This window comes from Eumetopias jubatus, unplaced genomic scaffold (genome assembly GCF_037043125.1).
Source record: "Eumetopias jubatus isolate StellerSeaLion01/CBP00866 unplaced genomic scaffold, mEumJub1_p1.0 scaffold_16, whole genome shotgun sequence".
Classification (NCBI taxonomy): Eukaryota; Metazoa; Chordata; class Mammalia; order Carnivora; family Otariidae; genus Eumetopias; species Eumetopias jubatus.
The window spans coordinates 68,262,249-68,289,345 of NW_028274822.1; the positions used below are offsets into that span (position 1 = coordinate 68,262,249).

The 27,097-nt window shown below is 56.4% G+C and overlaps 1 protein-coding gene across 1 annotated transcript in view; it reads right to left on the bottom strand.

Annotated features, from left to right (window-relative positions):
- BCR (BCR activator of RhoGEF and GTPase) overlaps window positions 1-27,097 on the bottom strand; it is a 116,974-nt gene that overhangs the window by 19,311 nt on the left and 70,566 nt on the right. The window contains exons 5-15 of the mRNA XM_028094173.2: window positions 24,367-24,474; window positions 20,947-21,007; window positions 19,664-19,716; window positions 17,989-18,129; window positions 8,749-8,870; window positions 7,535-7,703; window positions 6,850-6,969; window positions 5,833-5,908; window positions 4,295-4,399; window positions 3,568-3,642; window positions 172-269 (exon numbers count right to left, since the gene is read on the bottom strand). Coding sequence (XP_027949974.1) covers window positions 172-269; window positions 3,568-3,642; window positions 4,295-4,399; window positions 5,833-5,908; window positions 6,850-6,969; window positions 7,535-7,703; window positions 8,749-8,870; window positions 17,989-18,129; window positions 19,664-19,716; window positions 20,947-21,007; window positions 24,367-24,474 — 1,128 coding nt within the window. The remainder of the gene's footprint in view (window positions 1-171; window positions 270-3,567; window positions 3,643-4,294; window positions 4,400-5,832; window positions 5,909-6,849; window positions 6,970-7,534; window positions 7,704-8,748; window positions 8,871-17,988; window positions 18,130-19,663; window positions 19,717-20,946; window positions 21,008-24,366; window positions 24,475-27,097) is intronic.

Below are 27,097 nucleotides of genomic sequence, written 5' to 3' on the forward strand. Positions count from 1 at the left end.
AATGCTGGCGGCAGCGCCTGTGCGGGGGAGGGGGGTGGGCGCGGAGGGGGTAAGCCATCAGGGAGCCCTAGGGGTAGAGTGCGGGGGGGGGGGTTTCAGACTCTCCCCCAGGACAAGATCCTGGCCTGCCTGCCAGGGCCAGCATGCAAGACGTGCCCAGAAGTACCTCACCTCGTTCCAGTTGGGCTCCGCTGTGTCTCTATAAACACGTGTCTTGGCTTTATTCACAAAATAACCAAAGGAGTCCACCTCCAGGGTGCAGTACAGATCTGTGGAAGGGCGACACAGGGAAGGTGACCACGCTTTTCCACATTACCCACATTCTCTATAAGAGCAGGGGTTATTTTTGTAGGGGGCCAAGGGCAGGCTGCCCCAAGATGGGCCACTGTGACATGGAGATTATTCTGAGCTGAAGAGGAACTTTCACCCTTGCCTTAACTACATAGAAGAATCTAGATGGAGGGGTGCCTTAACTACATAGAAGAATCTAGATGGAGGGATCCAAAATAAGGGTTACGAGCAGAAATAAATTTTATCTGAGTCACCCACTGGTATGGCAGGGCAAACATCTGTTCTTTTTCTTTTTTTTACTTCTTAAAGATTTTATTTATTTGTGAGAGAGAGAGAGCGCGCGCAAGAGCACAAGCAGGGGGAGCAGCAGAGGGAGAGGGAGAAGCAGGCTCCCCGCTGAGCAAGGAGCCCTATGAGGGACTCGATCCCAGAGGCCTGGCAGATGCTTAACCAACTGAGCCACCTGGGCATCCCCAAACATCTGTTCTTATTGCCCTGTGATATGCATTCCTTTCCTCTCAACTCCCCGACCCCTACCCCCTTCTCCTTAGTTCAGAATGACACATATGCCTCGCTTTGCCTAGGACTAGCTCTATAATTTCCATGTTTGTGTGGATTTCCCGTGTGTACACTATTAAACTGAATTTTCTCCTGTTAGTTGGTCTCATGTCAATGTGGTTCTTAGTCCAGCTGAAAGGACCCTTGAGGGGCACAGGAATTCTTGTTCCCTGACATTTTCAAAATCAGAAAAAAAAATGGCCCTAATTTTCTTTTTTTAAGATTTTATTTATTTATTTGAGAGAAAGAGAGAGTGAGTGAGAGGGAGAGAGCATGAGTGGGGGAGGGGAGAAGCAGACCCCCTGCTGCAGGGAGCTCGATGCAGGGCCTGATCCTGTGACTCTGGAATCATGACCTGAACTGAAGGCAGATGCCCAACCAACTGAGCCACTCAGGGGCCCCTTAATTTTCTTTTTAAAATAAAACAACACACCAGTGGCTAGCACAAGCCCCTGCACCTCATGCAATGATTCCACCCCGTGGTGCAATTGAACCAGCACCTCTCAGAACATGTGTTCACTTGGTCCCATGACAAACCCTGACTAAAGCCTCTATGTGAGCAGAGCCTTACGGCTGGTGACCTGGGCAGAGATGAATGTGCCATTACCACAAGAAGGACGATGCACAGAGAGGGGTGGCGCTGGGGAAAGTGCCTACCACCTGCGCAGTTTGAGTTTACCAACTTAACTGGGGCAAAGGGTGCTGCAGGCCAGGGCAGGGCACTGAAAACAGCTCCGTGCTGGAAGAATTGTGGGGCATGGAGGGGAGCGGAGGTAAGGACCAGGGAGGAGGCCACTGCCAGGGTCTGGATGAAGGGTGGGGCAGGTAGCCAGCGGTAACGAGGAAACTCCATTGATGGAGAATGTCATCTTACTGATATGACCAGTAAACCAGATGCTGGTTTCTGGCCCGGCCATGGGGTGGAGGGTGGTACTTCTCACTGGGGCAGGACAAAAAAGAAGAGGAACAAGTTTAGGGGCCCAAGTGATAGGTTCAGTTTGGGGATGCAGAATTTAGAACGTGGGACGCTGAGGACACAGATAGAAAGGTAACAGAGGGGGCCCAGGAGAGCAAAGTGGGGATGGAGAGGCAGGAGCCAGGCATCATCTGCGCTGTTGATGGAAAGGTCCCCGGGCGTAGGAAGGAGGGAGTAAACGCAGTGAAGGCCCCGATGGCACCCTGGAAAACACCAGCATTTACGTGAGGGGGGCGTGGGGCAGGTGTGCCCAGGGGAGCAATTACATAACAACTGCAAAAACTTTTTACATGAAGTCCCCATATGACTTTATGGGGGTATAATCTGCACACTGCATAACCCATCTGTTTTAAGTTTGGGGATTTTTAGTAAATTTAAACACTTGTGAAAACAGCACTGCCACTGTTTTAGGACACTGCCCTCTCCCCACAAGAAGGCCCCTTGGGTTCAACTGCAGTCCAATCTTCCTCTCACCTGAGCCCCAGGAAACCCCTGCCAGCCTTTCTGTCTCCAAATTGTGCCTTTTCTAGAAATTTCTGACATGTGGAATGATACGACATCTAGTCTTTTGAATCAGGTGTCTTGCTGGGAATAATTCTCTTTAGATTCATCGCTGTGGCTGCCTGTATCATCAGTACTCTGTACCTTTCTACTGCTGAGTGGTGCTCCATCGTGTGGATGAATGTGGTGTGTTTTATGCGAACACGCCCTCATCTCTCTAGAGTAAATACTTAAAAAGCGGGGTTGCTGGGTCACACGGTAGGGGTGTGTTTTAACTTTTTAAGAAACCGTGAAACTGGCTTCCGGGGTGGCTGAGCCATTTCACAGCCCCACCAGCGGAGTGTGTGAGGGTTCCAATTTCTCCACATCCCCACCGACATTTGTCACTGTGCACCTTTTTGATTATCACCATCCTGGTGGGTATGAAGTGGGACCTCACTGTGGTTTTAATTTACATTTCCCTACAACCATGAGCATCTTTTCACGTGCTCATTAGCTACCCGTATTTCTTTGGTGAAGTGTACTCAAATCTTTTGCTCAATTTTAAAAACTGGGTTGTCTCCTTTGCACGGAGTTTCTGAAAGTTCTCTATATGCTCTGAATACACGTCCCATATCATGTGTATACACACACACACACAGTTTGTAAATGCTGTCTTCTAGGCTGTAGCTCATCGGCGATTTCTCGGTCAGCTTTGCAGCGTTAGTGGGAAAGGTCAGCAGCGCAGTGCCTGTCCTGTGTCCTCCTACAAGGGGCCCCGAGGGCTCGCGTGGTGGTGGCACGCTGAGGGGTGCAGAGTGTGCTGCCCTGGACTGAAATGCAACCAGCCCCGCTGCTCCGACAGCTTGAGCACTCGCGAGGCGCTCCCCGCCTTGGAGGGGTGGGAGGAAAAGGGAATCCGTTTAGCTGTCAGCAGCCAAATCTACTCTGCTGGCTGGGTCAAGGCGCTGCTGCCCACAGCTTGGAACCCCGCCTATATTTTCCTGTCTGTAGCGGACTCCACTGCCTGCAATGACAAGACCCGCCTGCGGGGGGGGGGGGGGGCAGCTCGGCAGCTCCTACATCTGGTCTAGAGACTAGAGACCAGACACCGGCAACAATCCACTCTGGGTGTCAACCCGCACGGGACCTCACAGGGTTAAGGGTCCAAGGCATCTGATGATAATCTGAGTCACAACCCTGGTTCCTCACAGCCTCCAGCTCAGTGTCCTGCCGCCTTCCTCCCCAAAGCAACCACTTACTTGAACTCTGCTTAAAGCCGGTGGCAGAGTGGACGATGACATTCAGGAACCCGTACAGGCCTGGAGATTCATCATCTGTGCAAGAGAGTGAAGAGGTGAGCATCCGTTCTCCTGACAGAGGGAGGCAAATGACAGGCTCTGCTTCAAAATCAACCCTCAAAGGGGAGCACCATGTGACTGCCATTTGCTCAGCACGAGGCCAGGTGACGTCACGAGCCAGAAACATATCCACTGTAGCCTCTGTCTCAGGGACCTTAGGATCTGAGTTGGGTTCGCAACACGGCAGACAGGTGACTGAGGTGAAACGTAATAAGCCTCCCAGGACAGGAAGGGGGAGGGGTGGCATGCGACATGGATCTTGTGCATGTACATGCATGTGCACAAGCATATACTGTGAGTAGGAATGAGAGGACGCAAGCGTGTGCACGAGTGAACGCAAATGCAGCATGACCAAAGGTGTGGGCAGGAAGCACCCGACTGGGAGGACAGGGCGGCGGGACCAGACCCAGAGCACAGAGGGTCTGAGATGTGTCGTGTGACCAGGAATAAAGTCACGGGTCTCCTCCACCACCCGGCAGCTGGAGACAGACCACGCTGACCCGTCCCATCCACTCCTGGGAGAGGCCGATAGGCCCTAAGCAGCACACGCGTTCTTTCGAGAAACCCACGGTCCCAAAGACAGTGCTGACAGCAGAAAGGGACAGCAGCCCTTGGGAAGACAGCCCACCTTCTTTGTTGATGGTCAGTGGAATGCTGTGGACAGTCTGAAGTTTGACACACGAATTGGTCAGCATCTGCAGCTCCACGGACGTCAGGGAGAAGCTTTTGAAACCTGAGAGGGTAGAACCCAGTGCATCACAACCAGCCAGTGCGCATGGCTCCTCAGACTGCCGGGACACCCAGAGGGTGTTCTCTGATGTCCCTGCGCAGGACCTTCACCACACCCTGGTGATGAGCTGCGGTGGCCAGGAGGGGGCGACCTGCTCCCAAGAGAGGAGCTGGTTAAGTGGCCCAGCAAGGCGTGGCCTTGGCCAAGGCTGGGCTCAGAGTGCAGGAGGAATTAGCCTAAGACTTGCAAAAACAAGAGGGGGCCTGCACCTAAGCACAGCCCCAAGGCAACTGGGAGATGGTGCCCGGGAGTATCTTCCCACACAGACACCCAGCATACCCCCGCCCTGTGCTCTGCGCCAACGAAGACCCCTGTCTCCACCAGGTGAGGAAAAGGGGCTTATTTCTGTTGCAGCGCTGAGCAGGGAGTAGACACTGCCATGCTGCAAATGGCTGGGGTCCCCTGGTTATAAAAGGAAACCCAGGACATGAGCCGGGGCAGGGCCGCAGGCACCAAGAGTGCCTCGTCCCCCAGGATGCAGGGGCCCTGCGGGGGGGAAATGGCTCCACACGGGCAAGGATGGTAAGCCCGGAGGGGTGGGAGCTCAGGACAGGGCAGAGGCGTGTGGAGCTCCCAGCCCGCCTGGGACACAGTGCTCAGCCCGGCTCTCTCTGCAGGCACTCTTGGAACAGTGCCACACGCAGCACACCTGGGAAACTCTCAGCAAGGACGGCTCAGGAGTCCCGAACCATACAGCTAGGGCGCAGGGGAAGGACCCCAGCAGCTGCAGCCCCAGGACCTGCGGCAGGGTCTGCCTTCCCACCCCTGAAGACTGCCAGACAGGCCCAGGGCCAGCTCTGAGCTCAGGAGGAGGAGAGAACTGCTAAGAGAGGGAAGCACCCAGGGAAGGGACCATCCCCGAGAGAGTGAGCACCCTATCCTAAGAGTGATCAAGGGCTGGCCCCCTTGGACAGCGAGTGGGGCGAGCACAGTGTGGCTGCCCAGGTGGGTCCAGCCAAGGGCCCCTCTGGCATCAGCACCTGCTAGAGGGTGAGGGAGGCCTGGGGGTGGGACAGGCAAGGGCGCAGGGGGGCCACAGGGGGCAGGTGGGCATCAGAGTAGGGAGGTTCAGGAGGCAGGCGGGGAATTTAGGGAAGGCACTGGGGGAGAGGGAGAGTTCACAGGGAAGGTCAGAAAGCAGGTGGGGATGATGTATAGGGAATGCAGGGGAGGCCTAGGAAAGCGGGCACAGAGGGCAGGGCCCTAGCAGGAGCTCCTGTCCAATTTATTTTTTGAATCAGAGCTCACGTAGCATCTCACCTGGGTAAGAGCACCACTGCCCAACCCCTCGGGAAGCAAGAAAAAGCTTGAAACCACAGGAGGAGATGAACATCCAGCCCTGAGGTTCCAAGTTTCCCCTTGCAGATGCCACTTACACTTTTTCTGCTGCTCTCGGATGTTCTCCCTCCACTCAGCACGCTCATAGTCAGAGGAGATCAGGAATGTGTAACTCTGGGGGGCGAGGAGAATGCACCCTGGTTACCTCCGCTCCCACTCAGGCGCCGCTCCCTGTCGCTGTCCATACGGAGTCCGGCAGTGCACCCCTCCAAGGCAAAGGGACCTGGGTGCCAGAGGCTGGCTGGAGCCTGGTGGCTGAGTGTGCTCACAGCTTGGCTCGTGCTTCTGGCACTCTCCACCCTTCCTGCCAGCTGGGCTTCAGGCCCCAGCTCCCGTGGCCCGTGCAGCTCTGCCTCTGGCGCTGGTCCCCTGCCTGGACTGCCTGGGCCACAGCATGGCATGTTGTGGCTTAGGGCCACAGAGAAGGTTACCAGGTGGGATCTGCAGAGGTGAGGGCCAATGCCACCCTGACCACCTGTGTCCAGCACACAAGCCCTGAGCTGTGACCCAGAGATGAGGCTCTGCAAAGCCCCCAGCTGCCTCCCCCTAGGCTGCGTGCTGACAGCTACGAGCGATGCCCAGAGAGGGAGAGGCCCGGGCTCCAGATGGCACCAGGAGTCAGACTCAGGAGAGAAGGTCCCCTCTCAGGCCCACAAGGTTCCCAGACAGAATCCCTGTCCTGAGGGCCGGGTCTGTACAAACCTGCGAACCCCTGCCCTATTCAGACTTCCTGGAGACCCCGCTACCTCCCAGCTGTGAGGGCTGAGCCAGCTGCCTGTCAATCTGGGGGCTTCGGCCCAAAGCACCAGGCAGAGGGACGCACGGGCCTGGGGGAGCCATACCGAACAAGCCCCTCTTGGTGTGAGAACGCCCTCCAGAGGAAAAGGGCTGCTGTTGTGCAGGCCACACGGGAGCCAGGGAACCCAGCTGCCACGCGGCTGGGTGCTGGGTCTCGGCCACAGCACAGCGAGGTGGGAGCCGGGGGCCAGGAGGGTCTGCCTGGGCTAGCAGCGGGTGACTCCAGCTGGCTAAGCGAGACCGCGGCGGGCGCTCACCTTGCCGTTGCGGTTGTGGACCCTGAAGGCCATGCTGGGGGACATGAGTAGGAGCAGCGACTCCTGCTCTGACAGCTTCTTCTTCAGCCTCTCGATGGCCTTGCTGCCCTTGTTTGCCCTCTGTGGGGAGAGGCCACACAGTCACGTTTCCATTCCGGGGGCCCAGTGCCACCCGTTCCCGCCGGTTCTGTCCCCACTGCTCCCAGAGCCTTCCTCGGCCTACAGGGTTTGTGGTGTGGTAGGCCAGCAGGTGGGAGAGGGGTGAGGAAGACCCCTGTCTTGCTGAGCCCACCTCAGCCAGGCATCCCTGAACCGAAGCCCAATCTTCTGGGGACCCACCTTGTCTGTGGCCACCGCATGGTGCCGGCTCTGGTCGGGGTAACCCTCTATGTGAATGCCTCATCCTCACAGTTCCCTCTCCAGAAACAACCAGAGGCCTGCCTGGGGCAGTCCAGAACACCTAGAGGGGCTGATCCCCCTATCTGGGACTCTTTCCCCATCGGTGCAGCTGGGCACCTCCCCCACCCCACACGCTGGATGGCTCCAAGCCTGACGGTGGGCCCGCGGAGGTCCCAGCACGTCCCCGAGGCCAGAAGTAGGTCAGATACCCAAATACCCATGTTCGGGGGGGTTGCTGCCGCGCCAGCGGCAGGGCCTACCCTTGCTCCTTCCCGACTGGTCTCACCTTCTCTCTCTGGATATCATTCTTGATCTGGGATATCTTGATCTTCATGGCATCCAGCTCCTCGTCCAGCACCAGGGGGATGTTGGGAGCCGCCTCCGACTCATCCACTGTCTGGAAGCTGAGATCCGTGAGTGGGATGTACCACTTGCAGTCATACTGCTGGGTTTTGCTGGGTGAGGAAACAGCACATTAACACACGGACTGCTTTTCTTTGCTAACGTCACTGTTCTCAAAAGCCAAGAAAGCCTACATTTGAGGCTTGCATAGTTTACAAGACCTTAAACCCAGCTTGTGGTCCATGCGACAGGCTGGCATAAGGCCATCGGCCAACACTGGTGACCCAGCCCTGGTGACCTCTAGCAATGGGCACTCTGCCTGTGTGACTTAGGCCTGATCCACCCTATCCTGGGTTGATGGTGGCGGCTCACGGGCTCCCTGACGTGGGAGCACATCAGGGGCATCCACTGCCCTACACGACAGGACTGCAGATGCCCCCAGAGCCATAGAGTGTGAGGAGCTACAGATCTACTGGGGGTAATCCCCCGCCATGACAGAAGGGGAAACTGAGGCTGTCCTCCAAAATGACTGATTTAAAGCTCTCAGTACGGTAATGGCAGAATGGGGGAAAGAGCCCAGCTCTGGTCTTTCTCAACATGACCTCTTTTTTCCATTCTAGCTGGTGCAACCTGGGTGGTCTGATCCCCGGGAGGAGGGGTGTGTTGGGGGGGCGGTTTGTAGCCTAGGCTGAGAATAATTTAGAAGCTCTCACCAGGTCTGGGGAGACAAAGTACAGGGATGGTCTAGTGATGCCCGCCCTGCTCCACTCCGTCACCTGCCCACCTGCACCAGACCCTGCAGCTCCCTGTCCTGTCACTTATTCTTCCTGGGTCATGACGGGACAGTCCCCCAGTAGTACCTCATCAGGTAGGTTCCCCTTCCACTGTAGGAGGTAACAGGCTGGTCACTGATCCTGACCTAGACCGTCCCCACCTTGTTAATGGTGGCCTTTCACCCTGAGCCTGGTATGTGGCCGGCTGGAAACAATGTAACCTAAAGAAAATGGCCTGGCCACATAGTTACCGAACTCTTTAGGCTCACTGTAGGAAGGGGAAGAAAAAAAAAAAAAAGCTAGGTTTCTTTCATCTATGAAACCAGTCCCGGCTGGCCCCAAGAGCCTCCCCAGCTGGCAGGATGGGTGCCATGTGGGCACTCACCCTCCACTCTGCTTCTTGAGCTTGGTGCAGAGGAGCAGGTCGGTGAACAGGAAGACGTGGCGCAGCTTGCGGGCCCCCTCCACCAGCTCCACCATGAAGCTGTCCTTCAGCAGCTGCCGGTGCTGTGGGGTGGAGTGGGGGCTCGAGTTAGGGCAGCAGGCCAGTGGGGGGGGCGGGGCTTCACTGCCTTAGCCTCCCGCTCTCAGACCCAGTCTGCAGCGCTCCCCCTGTCTCGGCGAACACACCACAGTACGCTTTCTTCTTTGCAGCAAGTTTCCTTGGGTGCTTGGCCTGTGGAGGAGGGTGAGTGGACAGGGTACCAGGTGTTGGCTTGGAGGCTGGGGAGGGGGATGTCACGGCTATGTCAGTGGTCTGCAGAGAAAACGATGTGAGCAGGGTATGAGCAGGGTGGTCCCTGCCTCTGTGGGGCAGCAAGTGGAGACCCAGAATGGGCAAGAGGCCAGCCACGGGAGGGACATTCTCGCAGAAGGGCTAACATAGCCCAGGCCCACAGCGAGAAGAGCATGGGTGGGGCAGCCTGGTGAGCAGGGAGGAGGTGGGGGCCCAGAGCGCTCCAAGAAGGGGACAGCCTGACAGTCACGGGAGAGCCTGAGCTTACTTCTGAGGGCAGCAGGAGGCTGAGCAGGGGGCCCACAGCTGGGACCCCATGCCCTGGGTTTCCTAGGGTCAGTGCCCACTGACGGGCAGAAGCCCACATAGGATGCCTGGATACCTGCAGCCTGAGTCTGAGGGGACCTGCCCAGGGCCCACTGGGCCTAGCCCGGGCAGGAGGACAGGAGGCACTGGCCTGCCAGCAAGCCATGTGCCTCTGCACCTGGGTGCTTCATGTGACAGACAAGAACACTCCCCACAGGCTCACAGCTCCAGGGACTGCTGAATGGCACACCAAGGTAAGTCGGCAATTCATCCAAAAAAGGAGTGCCCAGCACATCATGAGGGTCAACGCCATGCCGTGCCAAGGACTCAAAAACAGGATGAGAGGCTGACACGGCGAGCCTTCCCCATGCACATTCCACGTATGCGGTGCGGGCACATGGCCTCATCATCGGATGTGATCCCCACAACACCCTGTGGGCAGGTCCTTATGCCCATTTCACAGATGAGAAATGGGAGCCTCGGAGAAGTTTACCACTCGTCCCAGTCAACACAGTGAGTGAGCAAGCGGAGATGCTCAGCGGTCAAAAGCACATAGAGAGACCAGATGCTTAGCAGGAACCCAGCCACCCTGGCTTCTGGGAAGGCCCTCTAGAGAGGGGGACTCCCTGCTCCTCACTGTGATGGCTAGGAAAGGGTCTGGAGGATCAGGTACATACATCGGAGTGGGCAAAGACCCAGAGCATCTCCCCAGCCCCCCACCCCGCCATGTGCTTGGCAGGCCCACGCCAGGCTCCACGGCTACCTGTAGCCTCAGAGTCCTCTCAGGGAGCCTGGGCCTCCCTGAACTCTCCTAGACTCTCTGCAAGAGCAGAGCCACCCAGAAGCAAGTGTAGCCTGGGCTGGGCCCCAACACTCCCAGGGGCAAAGGCCACATATCCCTGTCACATTCAGCTTGGCTCACAATGGCCAGCTGGCCCCTGGCTCCAGAGAGTGAATGATTTAAATGGGAGAGCATTAAGTTCTGGAAAGGCTGGAGGACGGCCTGCGTGCCAAGGCCATGACTCATGGTCACTCACCCTCTCCCTGCCTGCCGGGGGCAGAGAGCCCACCCGGCACTGGTGCCCACAGGAAGCAAGAAAGTGTGTGCATCTGGAGAAACGTCCACACAGAGCTGGAGATCCTGGGGCAAAAGCCTAGGGCAAACCTGACAGCTGGGTCCTGGTCAGGGAGCAGGTCTGCGAAGGCTCCTGGGACCCTGAAGTTCCAGAGGAGTGAATGGACAGACGTCTCCGCAGCAGGGACATGACAGACGGTCTTCTAGCCCAGGGGGCTGAGACCAAGGGGCTCTCAGCGAGGGGACATGGATCCTCTCTCCATACAAAGGGGCTGAGCTTCTGGCCACCACCAGCAGAGGGCCCCTATGTCCAGCTCAGAAGTGGGCTCATCCCCTCTGCCAGCAGGTCAGAAATGCCCAGAGTCCCAGCAGCGAGCACCCTTTCCACCCTTCAGCCGGCCCACCCTCTCTCCCTGCCAAGGTCCTGCTGTTCACACGTTCAGCAGAAGCACTGCATTCATCCTCCACAAGATCACGGTTACCCTGGTGCTTGGTGCAGCCCGCACACCTGCCCTGCTGTGTGGAGGGGACACAAGGCTGACCGGGAGGAGCACCCGCCCCCCCCCCCCCCCCCGGGGCTCAGACTGCAGCCCTGGGAGGCTCTTAGAGGCACTCTATTTTGATACTATGACAGTTGTCAGGCCCCTTGCTGTGAACTCCTGCCTATACAAACCCTCATTTGAGAAAAGCCCCAAAGCCAAGGGCGCCCTGACACTTCCTAGCCAGCCCACTGCCCCCCGCAAAGCATCCCAGTCCAAGCCCTGCTCGGTGCCACGCTCTGTCTCCGAGGGCCGTCCAGAGCATGTGAGTCGTGCACGTCCCCTGCCAGACCCTTGCAGAGCGTGGGTGGTGGACAGCAGTGGCTATCTTCAGAGTAAGGCTCTTTCACTGTGAATTTTCCCTGTCATGTCATAGCTGCCCTCCCTTTGGAGGAAGCACTGGGCCTTGCTTCTGAACCCCAGGCCACCCTGGGGTCTTCCAGCATGCTGGAACAGAAAATATCCAGCAAATGGGCAGGAGGGGTCTACGAGTCCCAGGAAAACAGGCCCCCAACTACGACACAGGCAAATCCACAAAGGGAGCCTGGACCCTGGCAGAGGGGACAGAGTCAGGGGAGTGGCAGGGCAGCAGGCAAGGGGAGTGGGGGGGTGCGGGCATCACACTGTCTGTCCATTATTTCCCCAGGCCCAGGGGTAGTCCTGAGGCACAGACTCTTAAGGCTGGTGGTCCCACCCCGATGCACAGCCTAGGGCCCTGACCCCCGGGTAGATGCTTTCTGTTCCTCTGAGCCCAGCCCAAAGCCCCAGGTGAGGAGGGATCCTGCTGCTGAAACAGGCCCGTGAAGAAACAACAAATCCCTACTGGCACAGACACCATTTCAGGAAAGAGAGGGGCCAAGAGCAGATGATCGGGGAGGAGCACAGACATGAAGGAGGGATGAAGAAGCTGCAGGCCCAACAGCGAGTTTGTGAGGAGCTGCTCTGCCCTTTGACTGAGGCATCCGAGGGGCTGCCGGACCCCGCGGCCATCACTTGGGCCTCCTTCAGATCCCTGGCTTCTGCAGAGACGCCCTGCCAGCCCACATGGGACCAGTGTAGAGCCGGGAGGCCCGTGCCTTCCCAGGAGACGTCTCTCTCAGAAATGCTCACCAGCCCTGTCCTCAGCACCAACATCCAGTGCGGCCCACCGGTCAGGTCCTCCAGGGGACACAGGCTGGGCCACAGCTTGGCTGCACAGGTTCACGGCCCCATGGCACTGTGGGCTGTGGTCTAAAGATGGTGTGAAGTTGGGTGGCTGGAAAGGACTGTCCTTTTGCCTCAGCATCTTGTGCAAACACCCCTGGGTAGAGCTGTAGGAGAGACCCAGAACCTGCTGGACCCCGGGACAGGGTAGCACCACACTTCTCGAAGTCTAGGGGACAGTGACTCAGAAGAGCCAGCCCCTTGGGGCCACAGGAGTGTATTTGTGCGAAAGAGAATCCATGCGCCTCTGTGTCTCTCTGTGTGTGTCCCCATGTAGGCAGGCATGTCTGTGTGTGTGTGTATCCCTGTCAGTGTACGGATCCTGATCTGTGTGTGTCCCCTGTGTATATGTATCTCTGTCTCTGTGTCCTCATGTGTGTCATGTTCCTGTGTTTCTGTATGTCGTTCTAGATGTTTCCATGTCCCTGTGTGTCCACGGGTATGTGTCCCCATGTCCCTCTGTATGTATGTGTATTTGCGTCCCTGTGTATATCACAGTGTGTGCATGTCTTTGTGTGTTGTGGGGTGGGGCAGTGATGGTACCCCTACTCCCACATCCCACGTGGGGAACACCTGCTTAGAAGGGACACCACTTGCCTCCTTGAAAAACTGGTGAGCTCACGCTGCCAGGGAGTGAGGTGACTGGAGCTGTTGCGACCCCCACTGCCTGCGGCCCACCCCCCTCGCTTCTCTCTGCAGTGATAATGCTGGCTCAGCCACTTTGTTTCTCTGAGCCTCAGCTGCCTTAAAGATAAGATGGGATGCAAACACCTGACTGGTGCCATTTTTTAGAGGATTAAATGCGCCCATATGGGGCTATTGGCTACCGTAAGCCAAGTCCTCTGCGGGTACAGGCCCTGTGTTGAGAGTTGCCCTGTCATTGGGCCTCTCACACTTCATGACGACAGGGGGTTACCATCGCCCCCATTTCTACAGACAAGGAAACTGAGGCCAGTGAGGCTGCATTATGTGCCCACAGTCTTCTGAAGAGGGGTGTCTCCTTCCCCAGGGGTTCTCCCCTAGGCTGGCTGGCCTCCTCCAGCTGTCATCTGGGCAACACTGCCCCCCACCCCCAGACAGAGCCCATCCAGGGAAGACGCATCTGGAAGAAGAGCACCATTATGGACTGATATTTGTGTCCACCCCAAAATTCGCATGTTGAAGCCCTAACCCCTAATGTGACAGTATCCACAGGCAGGGCCTTTGTGGGTGATTAGGTTTAGGTGAGCCTGCAAAGGTGGGACCCCATGATGGGCCTGGTGCCCTTAGAAGAAGAGGAAGACAGCTCTCTCCATGTGCATGCTGTGAGGAAAAGGCACAGGAGTACACGGTGAGAAGGTGGCCGTCTGTGAGCCAGGAAATAGGCTCTTACCAGATCCCAAGCATGCTGGCACCCTGACCTCGGGACCCCCAGAACTATGAGAAATGAAAGCCTCTTGTTCGAGCCCCCAGTTGATGGCACTTTGTTACAGCAGCCGAGCAGACTGAGACACACACACAAAGAAGCCAGAGACCACGGTTCCATGGAGGGGGCGCTGGGAAGTCTCCTCAGGTATAGGAATCAGAGTTCAGTGATAAGCCAGTGGGGCCTGGCCAGGTGAGACCAAGAAGGGTTGCCAGGGAGGGCCCAGGTGGGGGCAGAGAGGAGAAGAAGGAAGATGGTCCAAAGCTAGGACCAATGAGGCACGAGTTGCTGGCTGAGGGTGCCTGGCTTGGCTCCAAGCATGGGCCAGATTCAGCACGTCTGGCCCTTGGAGGAGGCCGGCAGCCTGAGCCCCCCCCATTCCCGTGCCCCCAGAGTGAGGTGTGAAACGGGGGTCGCTGGCTGCATGTGAGCGGCCCAGCTGACTCTGCCCATCGGAGCAGCCCTGGCTGTGGGATAACTCGGTGGAATCTGGAGGTTCAGCAGGTGGCAGAAGTATACCCAGAACAACACGCTCGCAGCCGAGTGTGTGCCGAGGGTCCCGCCTGACCCTCCTGCTCTCACACCTGTCCCAGGGCTCTCGGCTCCTGGCTACTTGGCCTCCCTGCAGAGCACACAACCACTCCCTGATCCCTGAGAAAGCCTCGTGCTTCCCATGCCCTGGAGAGATGCATCATCATAAGACAACCGATCGGGGGAACGAAGTCAGAGCATGACGTGGCCCAGAAGGGACAGGAGCCTGCTGGGTGGAGGGCAGGGTGAGCCCAGGAAGCACACGGCTGATGCACAGCAGGAATGTTCACTGAGCACCTGCTGGGTGCTGGGCCCTGTGCAGAGAGTGCTTCATGAAACATCTTGAACTTGGCAGAACTGTCCCCGGCAGCAGGTTCCAGCCCCACCACTTCTTGGAGAAGCAAAGGCCTGGAGTTAAGTAACACGCCCAAGTTCCTGGAAGAATCAGAACCTGGGTCCAGACAGGTCGAGAACCCAAGCTCCATCTGCAAGTATTTATGAAGGGTTGAGAAAAGGCCTAGACGTGGAGCACTGGCCTTGCCCTCATGGGGCCCCCACGTCACAGACATCCTTTGAAACTGTGGACGGCACGGGGTCTAGGCTCAGCCGCATCCCACAGCTGAGCAAGCTGGTGCTCAGAGATGAGTGGTACTGCTGAGGTCACACGCGGAGCCTGGTGGCACTGGGAACCCCAACCCTTCTGCTGTCTTCATGCCCACCCCCTTTCCGCAGCACCCCTTGTAAACTGCCACAGGGTCTGGCGTTTCCAATTCTTTAATCCTCAAGCAAGAGGCCTCCCGTCTCCTCTGCCTGAGCCTCACCACCCCTTGGCCTCGGCCTGCACCGGCAACATTTCCCCAGCGGCTCCTGTTCGGCCTGCCCACCTGCCTTCTGTGAAGGGCACCTGGGAACCTGGGTAGAGAACGGCTCCAGGACAAGGCTGGCTCTTGGGAAACAAGACCCCCACACGGGATCACCCCATTTGCCTCCCAGCCCGGGCTGGGGATGTCGGGCGGCACACGGCGTGGCGCTAAGGACAGACAGACGGGCAGCCGCCTGGGGAAATCAGCTGGCAGCATAAAGTTAATTCAGCGAAATGAAGGAGCACCTACTCACCAGCCCACAGGACCCAGGCCTGGGAAGAAAATGTGCCAGCAGGACCTCTTGGTCCTGACCAGCTCCTGGGAGGCTGAGGGTGTCCTCCTGGGAAGTGCCTGCCGCTCACGGCCCCTGGGGTGCCAGGGCCAGGATACCGGCTGGTGAGAGCACCTGCCAGCCACAGTTCGGTGTCAGGGAGACACCTGTAAAGCTGCCCAAAGTCCCTCTTCCTCAACCAAAGGGGCACATCTTCTCCTTATGACCACCTACGTCCGGGCAGCTCTTTATACAGGGACTAGGGAGGGGTGGACAATCCTATTGGTTCACAAGGGTGTGGGGGGAGTGCGGGAGGGGCTATCATAAATCATAACACACCTGCGGTGCACACAGGTGCCAGGGCACACCTGGCCTCACATCCGGGCTTAGCTACTTAGTGGCTTTGTGACTGTGGGCAAGTCATTTAACCTTTCTGAGCCGTAGTGTCCTCGCCTGGAAAATACCTCTAACCTCACAGAGTCATTAGGGGAACTCAGAAGCCCATTTTCTCTCTCCGTTTGGAAGCTTGGTATTCAATGTGATGTACCAAATTTAGAGATAAGAACACAGGAAAAAAAAAATAGGTATTTCCAAATCTCAGACCCTCCCCAGCTGCAAATTCTAAAAGGAAGCAGCCTGCAGCTCCCCACCGCTCCCAGGACCTGCAGATTCTCTCCGGACTGGTGATGTAGAGGGTGCTTTCCCACCACCTCCAACATGCATCGTGCCCGGGTGGGCAAATCATCACCCCTGCTCTTATACAGACCCTCAGAGGTCATGAGACCCTTTCTGTCTCACAGTGACCTGGTGGAGGGGCCACAGATCCTGAGACACTGTCCTCAGATGATGGATACTTGGCAAAGAAATAAGGGCTTCCCATATCAAAGCCACTGGTAAGTGGAGGGCAGGATTGAACCAGGTTGGGGGACCGCCCTTCTAACATCCTTTCTACCACACTGGGGACAGCAGACTGGGTTGGGCAGCCTGAGGATACACCGAGGAGGACGCTCAGGCTGCAATCAGCTCAGAGTTTGAGCACCTGATTGATTAGTGATGTGTGCTCCTGGAATGGTGGGGGCGGGGAGCATGAGCGTGGGCAATTGTCTGTCATACTGGGCTGGCCACCACCCCCCTTACCACGCATGGGATGGAGAGAAGGTGCATGCAAGTCAGACTCACAACCTCTCGGAAGGCATTAGCTTCTTTCGCCTCCTCTTACAGCTGAGGTACCCGAGTGATCCCTCTCACTGAGCAGGTATCACTGAGGCCAACAGGGCCAGACGCTGGTGGGGGAGAGGGTGGGTGCAGATAAAAGCCCTCTTCTTCATGAAGTGGCCAGCCCCTACACACTCCCTGTTTGGTCGCCCTGAGACCCTGACCGTGGGTCAGCACGGAAGGAAGCCTATGATAACAGATGCGGGACAAGGGCTGGGCTGCCAGCTCCCAGGTAACATCTGATTTTCCTCACTTCCCTAGGATAGCCGCCTCCACCGATCTGAGGAGCAAGAAGGTATTTCTCGCCAGGGGTCTGACGGCAGGGTGGGGGTGTGAGGGCAGACTCAGCACTGCATGAAAAGCTGAGAGGGAAAGGACTCACACACGGGCTTCCCAGGACGGCAGTGCTCTCATAAGAGCCCTCAGTGCCGGGCACCTGGCACATGAACCGGAAGAAAGAGGAGGAAGTGGCTTCCAGGGGCAGCTACTGCCAGGCTCACTGCCGGCCGTGTCCCGCCGGGGCCATATAGCTCCTGTGCCTGCACAAGAGCCCAGCGGCAGCAGGTCAGCCTCCCTCGCCTTGGTGCTGCTCACACTTGTGCTGGACGCCGGCCTCCCTGATGTATGCAACTCTGCTCTCTCACCAAGTGCTGCCTGCTGGGACGGCACCAGCCCAGCACCTCACTGGGCCCCTCACAGCAGGGTCAGAGGCAGCAAGAGGCCACCGGGGCGGGCGGGCTGGGGCATGCATTCTTAGCCCCTCTGTTCTCTACCCTCTTATCGATGATGAGCAGGGAGATAAAGGCCAGGGGTGGCTGTCAGTGAGGGAGGGAGGAGGAAGGAGAACCCAAGGAGAAGACAAGCAAGCCCATAAACTGCCTGTACCCCCCTCTTCCTCCTTTTTAAGTCCTTAAATCTGGTCATACGGGTTTCCCATACTACCCGAAAGTTTGCTTTTGTCAAACGTTAGTATTTATTTCAGTAACCAAATAGATCTGAAGAAGATTTTTCGCTTTTACAAATAGTGAGGCTTCTTAACTTTACACCATTTCAGCTTAAAAAAGATTTCATAGGAATGTTCTACCTTCGGATATCAGAGGAAACCTGGAACTATTTTTAAATGAAAGGACACTCAGGAGGAACTAGGTCTTTCCAGGCAGACAAAATGACATCTTCCTTCTCACCGGTCTCCTCAGCTGGGGACCCTGAGTTGGCAAGGGTGTAGGGAAGACAAGGGGTGCCCTGGACACAACCGGTCACAGTGGAAAAAGAGGTGGCCAAGCGAGGCAAGGAGCCCTGCAACTCCACCCTGACACCCTGCACAGGGGATCGGGTTTCAGGGTCAAAGACCCTAAAAGGTACCACGTTTCCTGTGTTAGGCTCAATGGCAGGCAGTTGGCTGAGGACGAGAAAGGGGCTCCGACGTCCCCCTGCCTGGTGGGGCAGGCTGGCAAACCCAGACCATCCCCAGCCTCGCTCACCTCTCCCTTCTTCACGGTCATGGACTGCCGGCGGGGCGTGATCTCCTCGTTGATGCTGGACAGGAAGTTCTGTGAGATACGGAGGGCGTCCTGCAGCAGAGGGTGGTCGGGGTGGCTGGAGGGTGTGTGCTTCAGCAAGTCCTATGTCAGGCGAGAGGACTCAAGTCAGAAAGAGCAGAGCCCTGGTGCCCACCATGGTGTGCCAACTGCAGACACACGCCGGGCAAACTCAGGACACCTCTTGGACAGGCCAGGGATAGGCACGCAGTGCTTGGTGAGCACCATCCCAGAGGCAGGTCCTACACCTAGACGGTGCTCCCTCAAGTCCATGCTGTGTGCACGCTGCCAACAGGGGCTCCCACTCGCGGGGTCTAGGGCAGGATTTGTCCACCTGGGCCCCAGGGACATTCCGGGCTGGATCATTCCTTGTGGTGGGGCCGTCCTGTGCACTGTAGGCCATCAGCCCCCCACCCCTGGCCTCTACCCACTAGATGCTGGCACTCCTCCTTTGCAGTTGTGACAAGAAACAAAGTCTCCAACATTGCTGGCTGTCCCCTAGGGGGCAGAATTGGTCTCGTCCAGGACCACTGGTCTGTGCAAGCTCAGGAGAATGCACCTGGCCTTCCCCGCTCCTCCTGCTTTAGAGAAGAGACTAGACCTCTTTAGAATACAGATGGAAACGCTGACTCCTTCTCCACTAGGAATGCATGTAATTCATGCTCAAGGTCAACAGCTCCTTGGTTCAGAAAAATGAACTCCCCTTAGCTTTCAAATCTCCCCTGCAGCGGACGTGCAGAGATGAAATAAGCCTGGAGAAAAGCCCTGGTGCCCATGGTCCCAGGACCCCCACGCCAGCCCTGGGCGGCTCTGCTTCTCCCTGTCAGGACGCTCAGAGAGGGGTAGGATAAAGGTCTCTGAGACTCTGTCCGATGGGCCACCGGCCAGAGCCGCCGCCTTCTTTTTTTTTAAAGATTTTATTCATTTATTTGACAGAGAGAGACACAGCGAGAGAGGGAACACAAGCAGGGGGAATGGGAGAGGGAGAAGCAGGCTTCCCGCCGAGCAGGGAGCCCGATGCGGGGCTCGATCCCAGGACCCTGGGACCATGACCTGAGCCGAAGGCAGTCACTTAACCGACTGAGCCACCCAGGCGCCCCCCGCCAGGGCATTCTAAACCATGCCTCTCATCTCCCTCTTTACCAGAGCGTAGTGAGGAATTATGAAATGTGCCCTTGAGGGGTGCCTGGGCTCTAAATGTAAGTGAATAGCATCACCTGGGCAGCAGGACTAGGGGCCAGTTTTGTCTTCCCTGCTGCCTTCAGGAGCAGCCCCACTGAGGCGGGCCCTCCCCACACTCCCTCTCCCCAGGCTGGGAAGCAGTGGTCATCCTCAAAGCCGTGGAAGGCACCTGCTCTCTGTGCCCCCACTCCGTCTACCTTGGAGGCCCTTCTTAGGTGGGACAGGGTGCTCCCTCCCGGTACCTCCCCCTCCAAGAGCACCCGGGACACCTCGAGAACCTGCTTTGTTCTCCCCTCACCCCTGTGTGAGCCTCTCATTTCTGCATCTTCAATAAAGGTGTGTGGCAGGAACAGGGGGAAAGGGGCGGGCAACACTGACGAACATCAGAAGCCAAGAACCCCAGAGTGAGAAGGTCCCAGGTGGGTGGGTGACTCACATGCAGGACCAGCGTGCTGCGTGTCACCCGGTCCACAGGCTTGTAGAGCAGGGCTGCAGAGAGATGGGCAGGGTGAGAGGTAGCCACGCACGGAGAAAGCAGCCCCAGACCACCCGCCTGCCTGTCCTCTTGGCAAGTGCTCGGGCAGGGGGAGCGGCCCAACCGCCACGTCCCCTGGGAATGTCCATACCCAGGGACAAGGACAAACTGAGCACCTAGAAGGCCGGGCACATGGTGGCTTTGAGCTTTTGGTCCATGACATTAAATGCTGAGTGCAGAGCTACTGGTCAGAACCCAAGTTGACGCCCTTACCCCTGGAGCTGGGGAGCCCAGCAGCACCCTGGTGCACATGGGCTGGCAAGGGTCCCAACCGTGGCAGGAGAACTGCTCTCTGGCCTGGAGGGTCTCCTGGGAGCAGACCAGCACGTCACTCACGATATCCATCCCTGAGCAGTTTGGAGGTCTGACTCTGAGGGTGGCAGAAACTAACTCAGGGGCCCACAGAGGTCCTGGCTCTTTGAGTGTTTTCAGACACCTGGCCTCCAGCAGCACGGGAGCCCTGGCCAGCCTGGGCAGCCCCCGCTCCTCCATGAGGATGGTGAGCCCAGCACATCACAGGCACAGGTGCTCAGATGTGTCCTGACATACACCAGGTGCATTTCCTCACGGGACTCCCACAACTACTGTAAGACACGCATTGTTATCCCCATTTTACAGATGAGAAGCCGAGACTCAGAGCACGGTGAAGCTCTGCCATCTCTGTAACTCTTCGTACTACCCTAACAACTGCAACTGAGAAGCGACCTCTCAGTCTGCCCAGAGTGAAGAGGCTGGACACATGGGCCTGGGAGCCTGACAACTCTGACTTTCCCCCTGCCTCGCCACTTAGGACCTGTGTTCCAGCTCAGTTACTTTCATTCCCAAACTGTTTTGTCACCCGAAAAAAGGGAAAATAAAATACTCCCTACGGGGCCGTTGCGGACAACGTGATGACATTTTAAATGGCCGGCGGTGCCTGGTTTGTGGGTGTTCGCAAACCCCTGCCATCCGTCCTGGTTGCTACTACTGGTGGCAGGCTGGTCCTGACCACGTCCTTCCCCACCCACCACGCCCAGTGCTGCTTTTTCCCTGTCCCCGCTCTCACTGTTAGAAGTCTGGAACAGCAAAGACACCAGAGGGTGACCCAACTGGGTGCCGTGTTTGCTCTTCCAGCAAATGCCCCATCGGCTCACAGGAGCCGCCCCCACAGGGAGCACGAAGAGGCCTCGGCACAGAGAACTCACTTTCCAAAGAGTTCTTGGTCGTCTGGTCCTTGGCATCCTTGTTGCTTCTGGCTCTCAGGTTCTGCAAAGAGAAAAGCACGTTTTCACATGGGACAACTGAGGCAGCGCTGATGTGGCAGCAAGTTCCGTGGCCAGGCACCTTCTGCAGAAAACTCATCCTTCTCTCACTGAACAAAACCTTAGATGAGGCAAGTCTAAGGGGGCGTCCTGGACCAAAGCGTGGCATACAGGGTGGGCGGAACACAAAGTCTGCCCTGGGTGCCGTGGTTCACCTGGGACTGCTGACATTCGGGGCCAGAACTTCTCTTACTGTGAGGGCCTGTCCTGTACACCGCAGGACACTGAGCAGCACTCCTGGCCTCTACCTACGGATGCAGCGGCACACTCCCTTCCTGTTGTGACAATCAAAAGTCCCCAAGCATTTCTAGGCTGTCTGCTGGGGACAAAATCACCCCTGGTCGAGAGCCTCTGACATACAGAATCCTACAAAAATAAGGCAAACCACCGTGTCCTTCCTAAATGCATAGAACTGCTTTCTCAGAGAAGTTAAACAGTGTGCAAGGGAGCCGGTGGGGTGGAAGAGCACTCATCTCTGGAAATGGCCTGGGCGGGCCCCCCACCCCTGAGACCCACGCTGGATTCGCCCTCTACCCCACCCTTCCCTGACTCTCTGCAAATGTACAGGCCCACCTCGGAGCTATTGTGGGTTTGCTTCTGGACCACCGCAATGAAGCGGGTATCACAATAAAGTGAGACCAATGCATTTTTTTGGTTTCCCTAGTGCCTATAAAAATTATGTTTACAGTATACTATAGTCTCTTAAGTGTTCAACAGCACTATGTCTGAAAACAATGTACCTACCTTGATTAAAAAATATTTTATTGCCAAAGAATGCTATCATCTGAGCTTTCAGCAAGTCATAATCACCACAGATCATCTCCAGGAATATAATAATAATGCAAAAGTTTGAAATGTTGCAAGAATTACCAAAATGTGACACAGAGAGCAAATGCTGTTGGAAAAATGGCACTGACAGACTTGCTCAACACACGGTTGCCACAAACCTTCAGTCTGTAAAAAATGCAGTATCTGCAAGTGCAATAAAGCAAAGTAGGCCTGTAGTTTCTAACTACAGACAGGCGCTATGATCCCCAGGAGGAGAGCAGAGCTTTTTAGTGGGTAGCTCATGTTGTCACACAACTGCATCAAAGGCATCATCGATTGGGCCCAAGGTACCAAGAGAAACCAGGATGTAAGATCCCTGTGTATCTGAAATCATTTCCGGGAAGAAGCTATGGTTAATCCCACCACCAGGCTGCTGAACAACAACAAAGAGCAAGGGGATGGGAAGGGGCTCAGCGATGGCTTTCCCAACCTCTCGTGCTTCAGTAAACCTCTCCCAACTAAAAATGATGGTGTGTAGAGCTCACTGGGGCCAAACTCCACAATGTACTCTGGTGCCTCTCTTGAGAGTTTAAAGCTCCTCACAGTGATTATTCCTCTGTACCTCTGCCTCAGCGGTTCCCAAGGGGCATGGGGGGTGTAAGGGGGCGTGAGAGCTGAACACGAGTCTCGGCAAAAATCAGGTTCCATGCTCCCGTGAGCCTGGGAGGCAAGCCCTCACACCAAGTGCCCCTGGGCAGCGCCACGCACACAAGCGTGCAGAGGTAGGTCCAGCAGTCCTGCCTCCAGGAGACTTACGAATTTGGCTTAATCCTATAGTTCTCAAACAACCTGGCCCCAGAGACCCTTGTGCCAGAACTCTCAGTGTCTATTGTGTGGGAGCTGGCATTCCACGGAAACCAGCTTGGGCAACTCTGGTCTAACTGGACTCTCGCTGCCCTGGCTCATTTTCGGTACTGGGAGCAGATGAAGGGCCACCCCTCCACTGCTCCCTGTCCTGGAGGTGACCATCCGGTCCCCACGCCTGAGCTCTGACGCCCAGAGTGCAACCTCTCATGACCTGCTGCTTCTGTTTCCTTTGGTTTCATTTTGCTCTGTCTAGGTGGCTTCAATCTCTCTGGGTCTCCTTTAAAAACACGGGTGGAGAACCAAAGTGGATGCCGCCTCCAGGTACAAGCTTCACGGAGGGCCAGCTCAGCATCCCTTTCTCAGTTCAGATTCCCAAGGGACCACGGGACCCCTGGGTGGTGTCTCACCATTGCTTCCTCCCTCCTCTATAGAAACCTGTCCGGGTTTCTTTGGCCCCCTTTAACTGTAGCCTGCTCTTAAAGGATTAGGTCTCTACTTCGTCAAGGTGACTCTGGATTCTGCACCAACATCCCAGCTGTTAGGGGTAGGGGGGTTGTTAAAGTGAATGAGCTAAAGAAAGGTATGGCCCACTGCTCCAGGCAAGCCAGAGCAGACAGGGAGGGACGTCTGGAGCCAGCCTAGAACCCTGGGTGCATGTAGCCTGTTACCAGCAGCACCAGGCAGGGAGTGCGTGCCCCCACGGGCTCCGGAGGAGCAGCATGGCACCCATTACCACCACAAGAGACCATCAGCACCCAAAACACCCTACCTCTTATCACAAATTACAAAATGGCACAAAGCCCCCAGAACAAAGCCAGGTATGACAGTCGGGGTATGACCATCTCTCAGCAAGGGAGACCCCACTCTCTCCCTATGTCTAGTTTCCAATTGTCTTTCGTATGCTAATTTCTCTCATGGAATCTTTCCACCCAGAATCCTTGTTTGGTGGAGGGAAGGCAAGTCAGAGCTCTGAGAAGCTGGAGGCATCACAAGTGATGATAGGCCCTGAAAGAGGAAAATGTCACCCAACTGCACAGGGCAGAAACAGGATGTGGAAGGCTGGGGAAAACCCCTGCCAGGAGCCTGGAGAGGCGGGTGCTGCAGGTTCTGGTTCAGGGGTGGCCCTGCTTGTCCTCTCTGTATGCGAGGTGCTCTGCAGAGGCCCCTCATGCTAGCGCTCTGGGGCTTGAGGTTTCAGTCCTCGTGGAGCTCCAGCCTGGGGCTTTCTTCAGTTCCACGCCCCTGTACTAGCCGCTCAGCTTCCCCGGCAAGAGAGGTCCCTAGCACACCTCCCTGGCTGCTTTCTAGCGACCGGGTGCCTAGTCAGCCTCAGCACTCTCACGTCCAGACCTCTGCTAACGAGACAGAACTACGGACACTCATTACTGCACAGAGATGGCGCAAGAGAGCGTCTGTCTGGGACACTCGGCGGAGCCCCAGAACTGGGCCCTGGCCCTTGCGGAGGTTGCTGTGGGACTGCTCCTCCTGCGTCCCCTGCATAGGGCTGACAGCACCAACCCAGAAGCATCTGGAAACAGAGCGGAGATTTTCAACCAGAACTTGGTTTGGTGCACCTTGTTCTCCCAGGTCATGATGTACCAACTACCGGCCCACATCCCAGCCGGGGGAGGTGGAGGGGTGCACCTGTCTCAACAGTGTCATGAGTACCTCAGAGATTTCTGCAAACTGAGCGTTGGCCTGACAACACTTCTCAGCCGTTTCCATGGCAACTCCGTAGTTGTCTACAAAGGCTCGGTACACACCCAGCTGGCTGGCCTGCAGGGAGGAAGGGAGAGAGTGTGGGACAGGTGCAGGACAGGTGCCGTTGCTCCCCGTCTTTCCGAGAAATGGGCTTCTGTGCCCAGCTCCGGAGAAACCCCAGGTGCAGCAGACAGCACGGGGGCTGCAGTCACCTCCGCTCTTCCTTGCGGTCTGTTGCCTCCCACCTGCTTCCCCTCCCCACGCCCTGAGCATGCTTCCCTCTTCCAAGTGACACGTTGAGAAGTGACTCACAGCCCCGGGCAGGTAATGACTCCCTTGCACAGCCGCTGATTCCTCCCACCCTATTCATATACACAGTGCCACCAGCAGTGGCTAAAACCAAGGCTGTCCAAGAACGCAGACAAGAGTCAACATGGATGGGATGGAGTGGCACCTTCTCATTCTGGCCGCAGGAGACTATAGTGGACAGGGAGGTCGTCCCCCAGCCTAGGGCGGCCACAGTGCTCCGCTCTTGCCCGAGCCCTTCAGACACATGAGGACCATGCAATCTAGCTGCCCTTGGAGAAGAGGGGCTCCCACTGCCTAGGCATGAGCCCAGCCCAAACCTGGCAAGGCGGTAGAGCTATCACACTCCACACCTGGCATGTGGGAGACCTGTTGGCTGCTAGATGCAAGGCGAGAGGCATTTTGTCTTTTGTCAAACCAAAGGTATTTTTTTTTTTTAAGATTTTATTTATTTGAGAGAGAGAATGAGAGAGAAAGAGCACATGAGAGGGGGAGGGTCAGAGGGAGAAGCGGACTCCCCGCTGAGCAGGGAGCCCGATGCGGGACTCGATCGTGGGACTCCAGGATCATGACCTGAGCCAAAGGCAGTCGCTCAACCAACTGAGCCACCCAGGTGCCCCCAAAACCAAAGGTATTAATAGAGGGTCTTCACATTACCTCCTGATCAGATACCCAACCGAGTGACAACTTCCATGGATGTGTGTGTGTGGGGGGGGGGGGGGCGGGGGCACACAGCTGCCACCACCTCTGCTCTGGGCCCCAGGGTCACCTTCAGAGGCAGCCAAGAGGAAACCAGTCCTCATCTTGCACCAGCAAAGCCAGGCCCGGGGAGGGCAAAGGAGGACCCCGGTGACCCACTAGCCAGGATTTCCCATTGCAGCCGACCAAGGGCTGGAAGCCTAAAGCTTTAGCTGATCCTGGTGTTTGTTCTGTGCTGAATCTGAATTTTATTCCTATATGCATTTGCATTTATATTGAATTTTACGTTTCTTCAGATGACAATCCCAGATGCTGGGTAAGCCAGGTGCCCTTGGCACGGTCTGGTCTCTGGCTCCGCTCCCTCTGGGGGCTGCATGGATGCCCTGCCTGGCCCCTACTGCACCGATCACCCTGACAAGTCAACTGCATCTCCACACACCAATCGGGACAACGGTCAGGCCTAGAGCACTTCCTTTGCTCCCTGCTCTGCTACTCATTGAGTGCCTACCCCACAACGAAGACCTGCTTTGGGAACCGTCAGCACAGCTACAGATCCCTCAGACACAGTGGGGCCAGGAGCAGGAGAGATACAATAAATAAGTCACCAAACATGTAATACAGATGTCTGAGAACAGAGCAGGGCTTAAAAACTATGTGCTGCTTCAGATAATGTGGTTAGGAGCCCTGAGGGGACATCACTGTTGACATGCGTCACCTCGAAATTCCCATGTTGAAACCCTAACTCCTGGCACCTTAGAATGCGACTGTATTTAGAGATAGGGCATAAGAGGTGATGAAGCCAAAATGAAGTTGTTAGGGCGGGTCCTAATCCAGCGTGACTAGTGCACTTGTAAGAGGTAAGGACACAGACCCACAGAGGGACCCACGCGAAGACACAGGGAGACTGCAGTCCCCTGCGAGGAGAGAGGCCTCAGGAGAGACCAACGCTGCCGGCACCTTGATCTCGGACTTCCAGTCTCCAGAACTGTGAGGAAATAGATTTCTGTCGTTCAAGCCGCCCAGACTAGCAGTCCTAGCAAACTGATATATGAGGTCCGAGAGAGGAGAACCCCTTCCATTACTTCATCTCCCTTTCCCCAAGGAGCTCGCATCTTCCACGTGGCTTTTGCGAAGTGCCAAGCAATCAAATCTCACATTTTTAGCCAATCCGAAACAGAGCCGGACCAATAATGGATCAGTGGAGATCATGTGCCTCCTGATACAATGCACTGAGGACACAGCCATCACTGCTATGGTACGGTTTGTTTTGTTTTCACCAGAAACGCAGAACCTGAATCTACTCCTGAGGAAACATCAGACAAGCCCAACCTGGCCAGCACCCTTCAAAAAAATGTCAAGGCCGTGGAAGACAAGCAAAGGCCAAGAAACTGGTACAGACTGAAGACTAAAGAGATGTGAAAACCGAGTCCATCTTGTGACCTCGGATTGGAAACTGAATCAGACAATGAAGGTGGCTATAAAGAACATGATGGGGATGCCTGGGTGGCTCAGCCTGTTACGCATCTGACTCTTGATTTCGGCTCAGGTCATGATCTCAGGGTCGTGAGATTGAGCCCCGTGTCGGGCTCCGCGCTCAAGTGTGGAGTCTGCTTGAGACCCTCTCTCCCTCTGCCCCTCCCACTCATGCTCTCTCTCTTAAATAAATAAATCTTTTTTTTTGTTTTTAAGATTT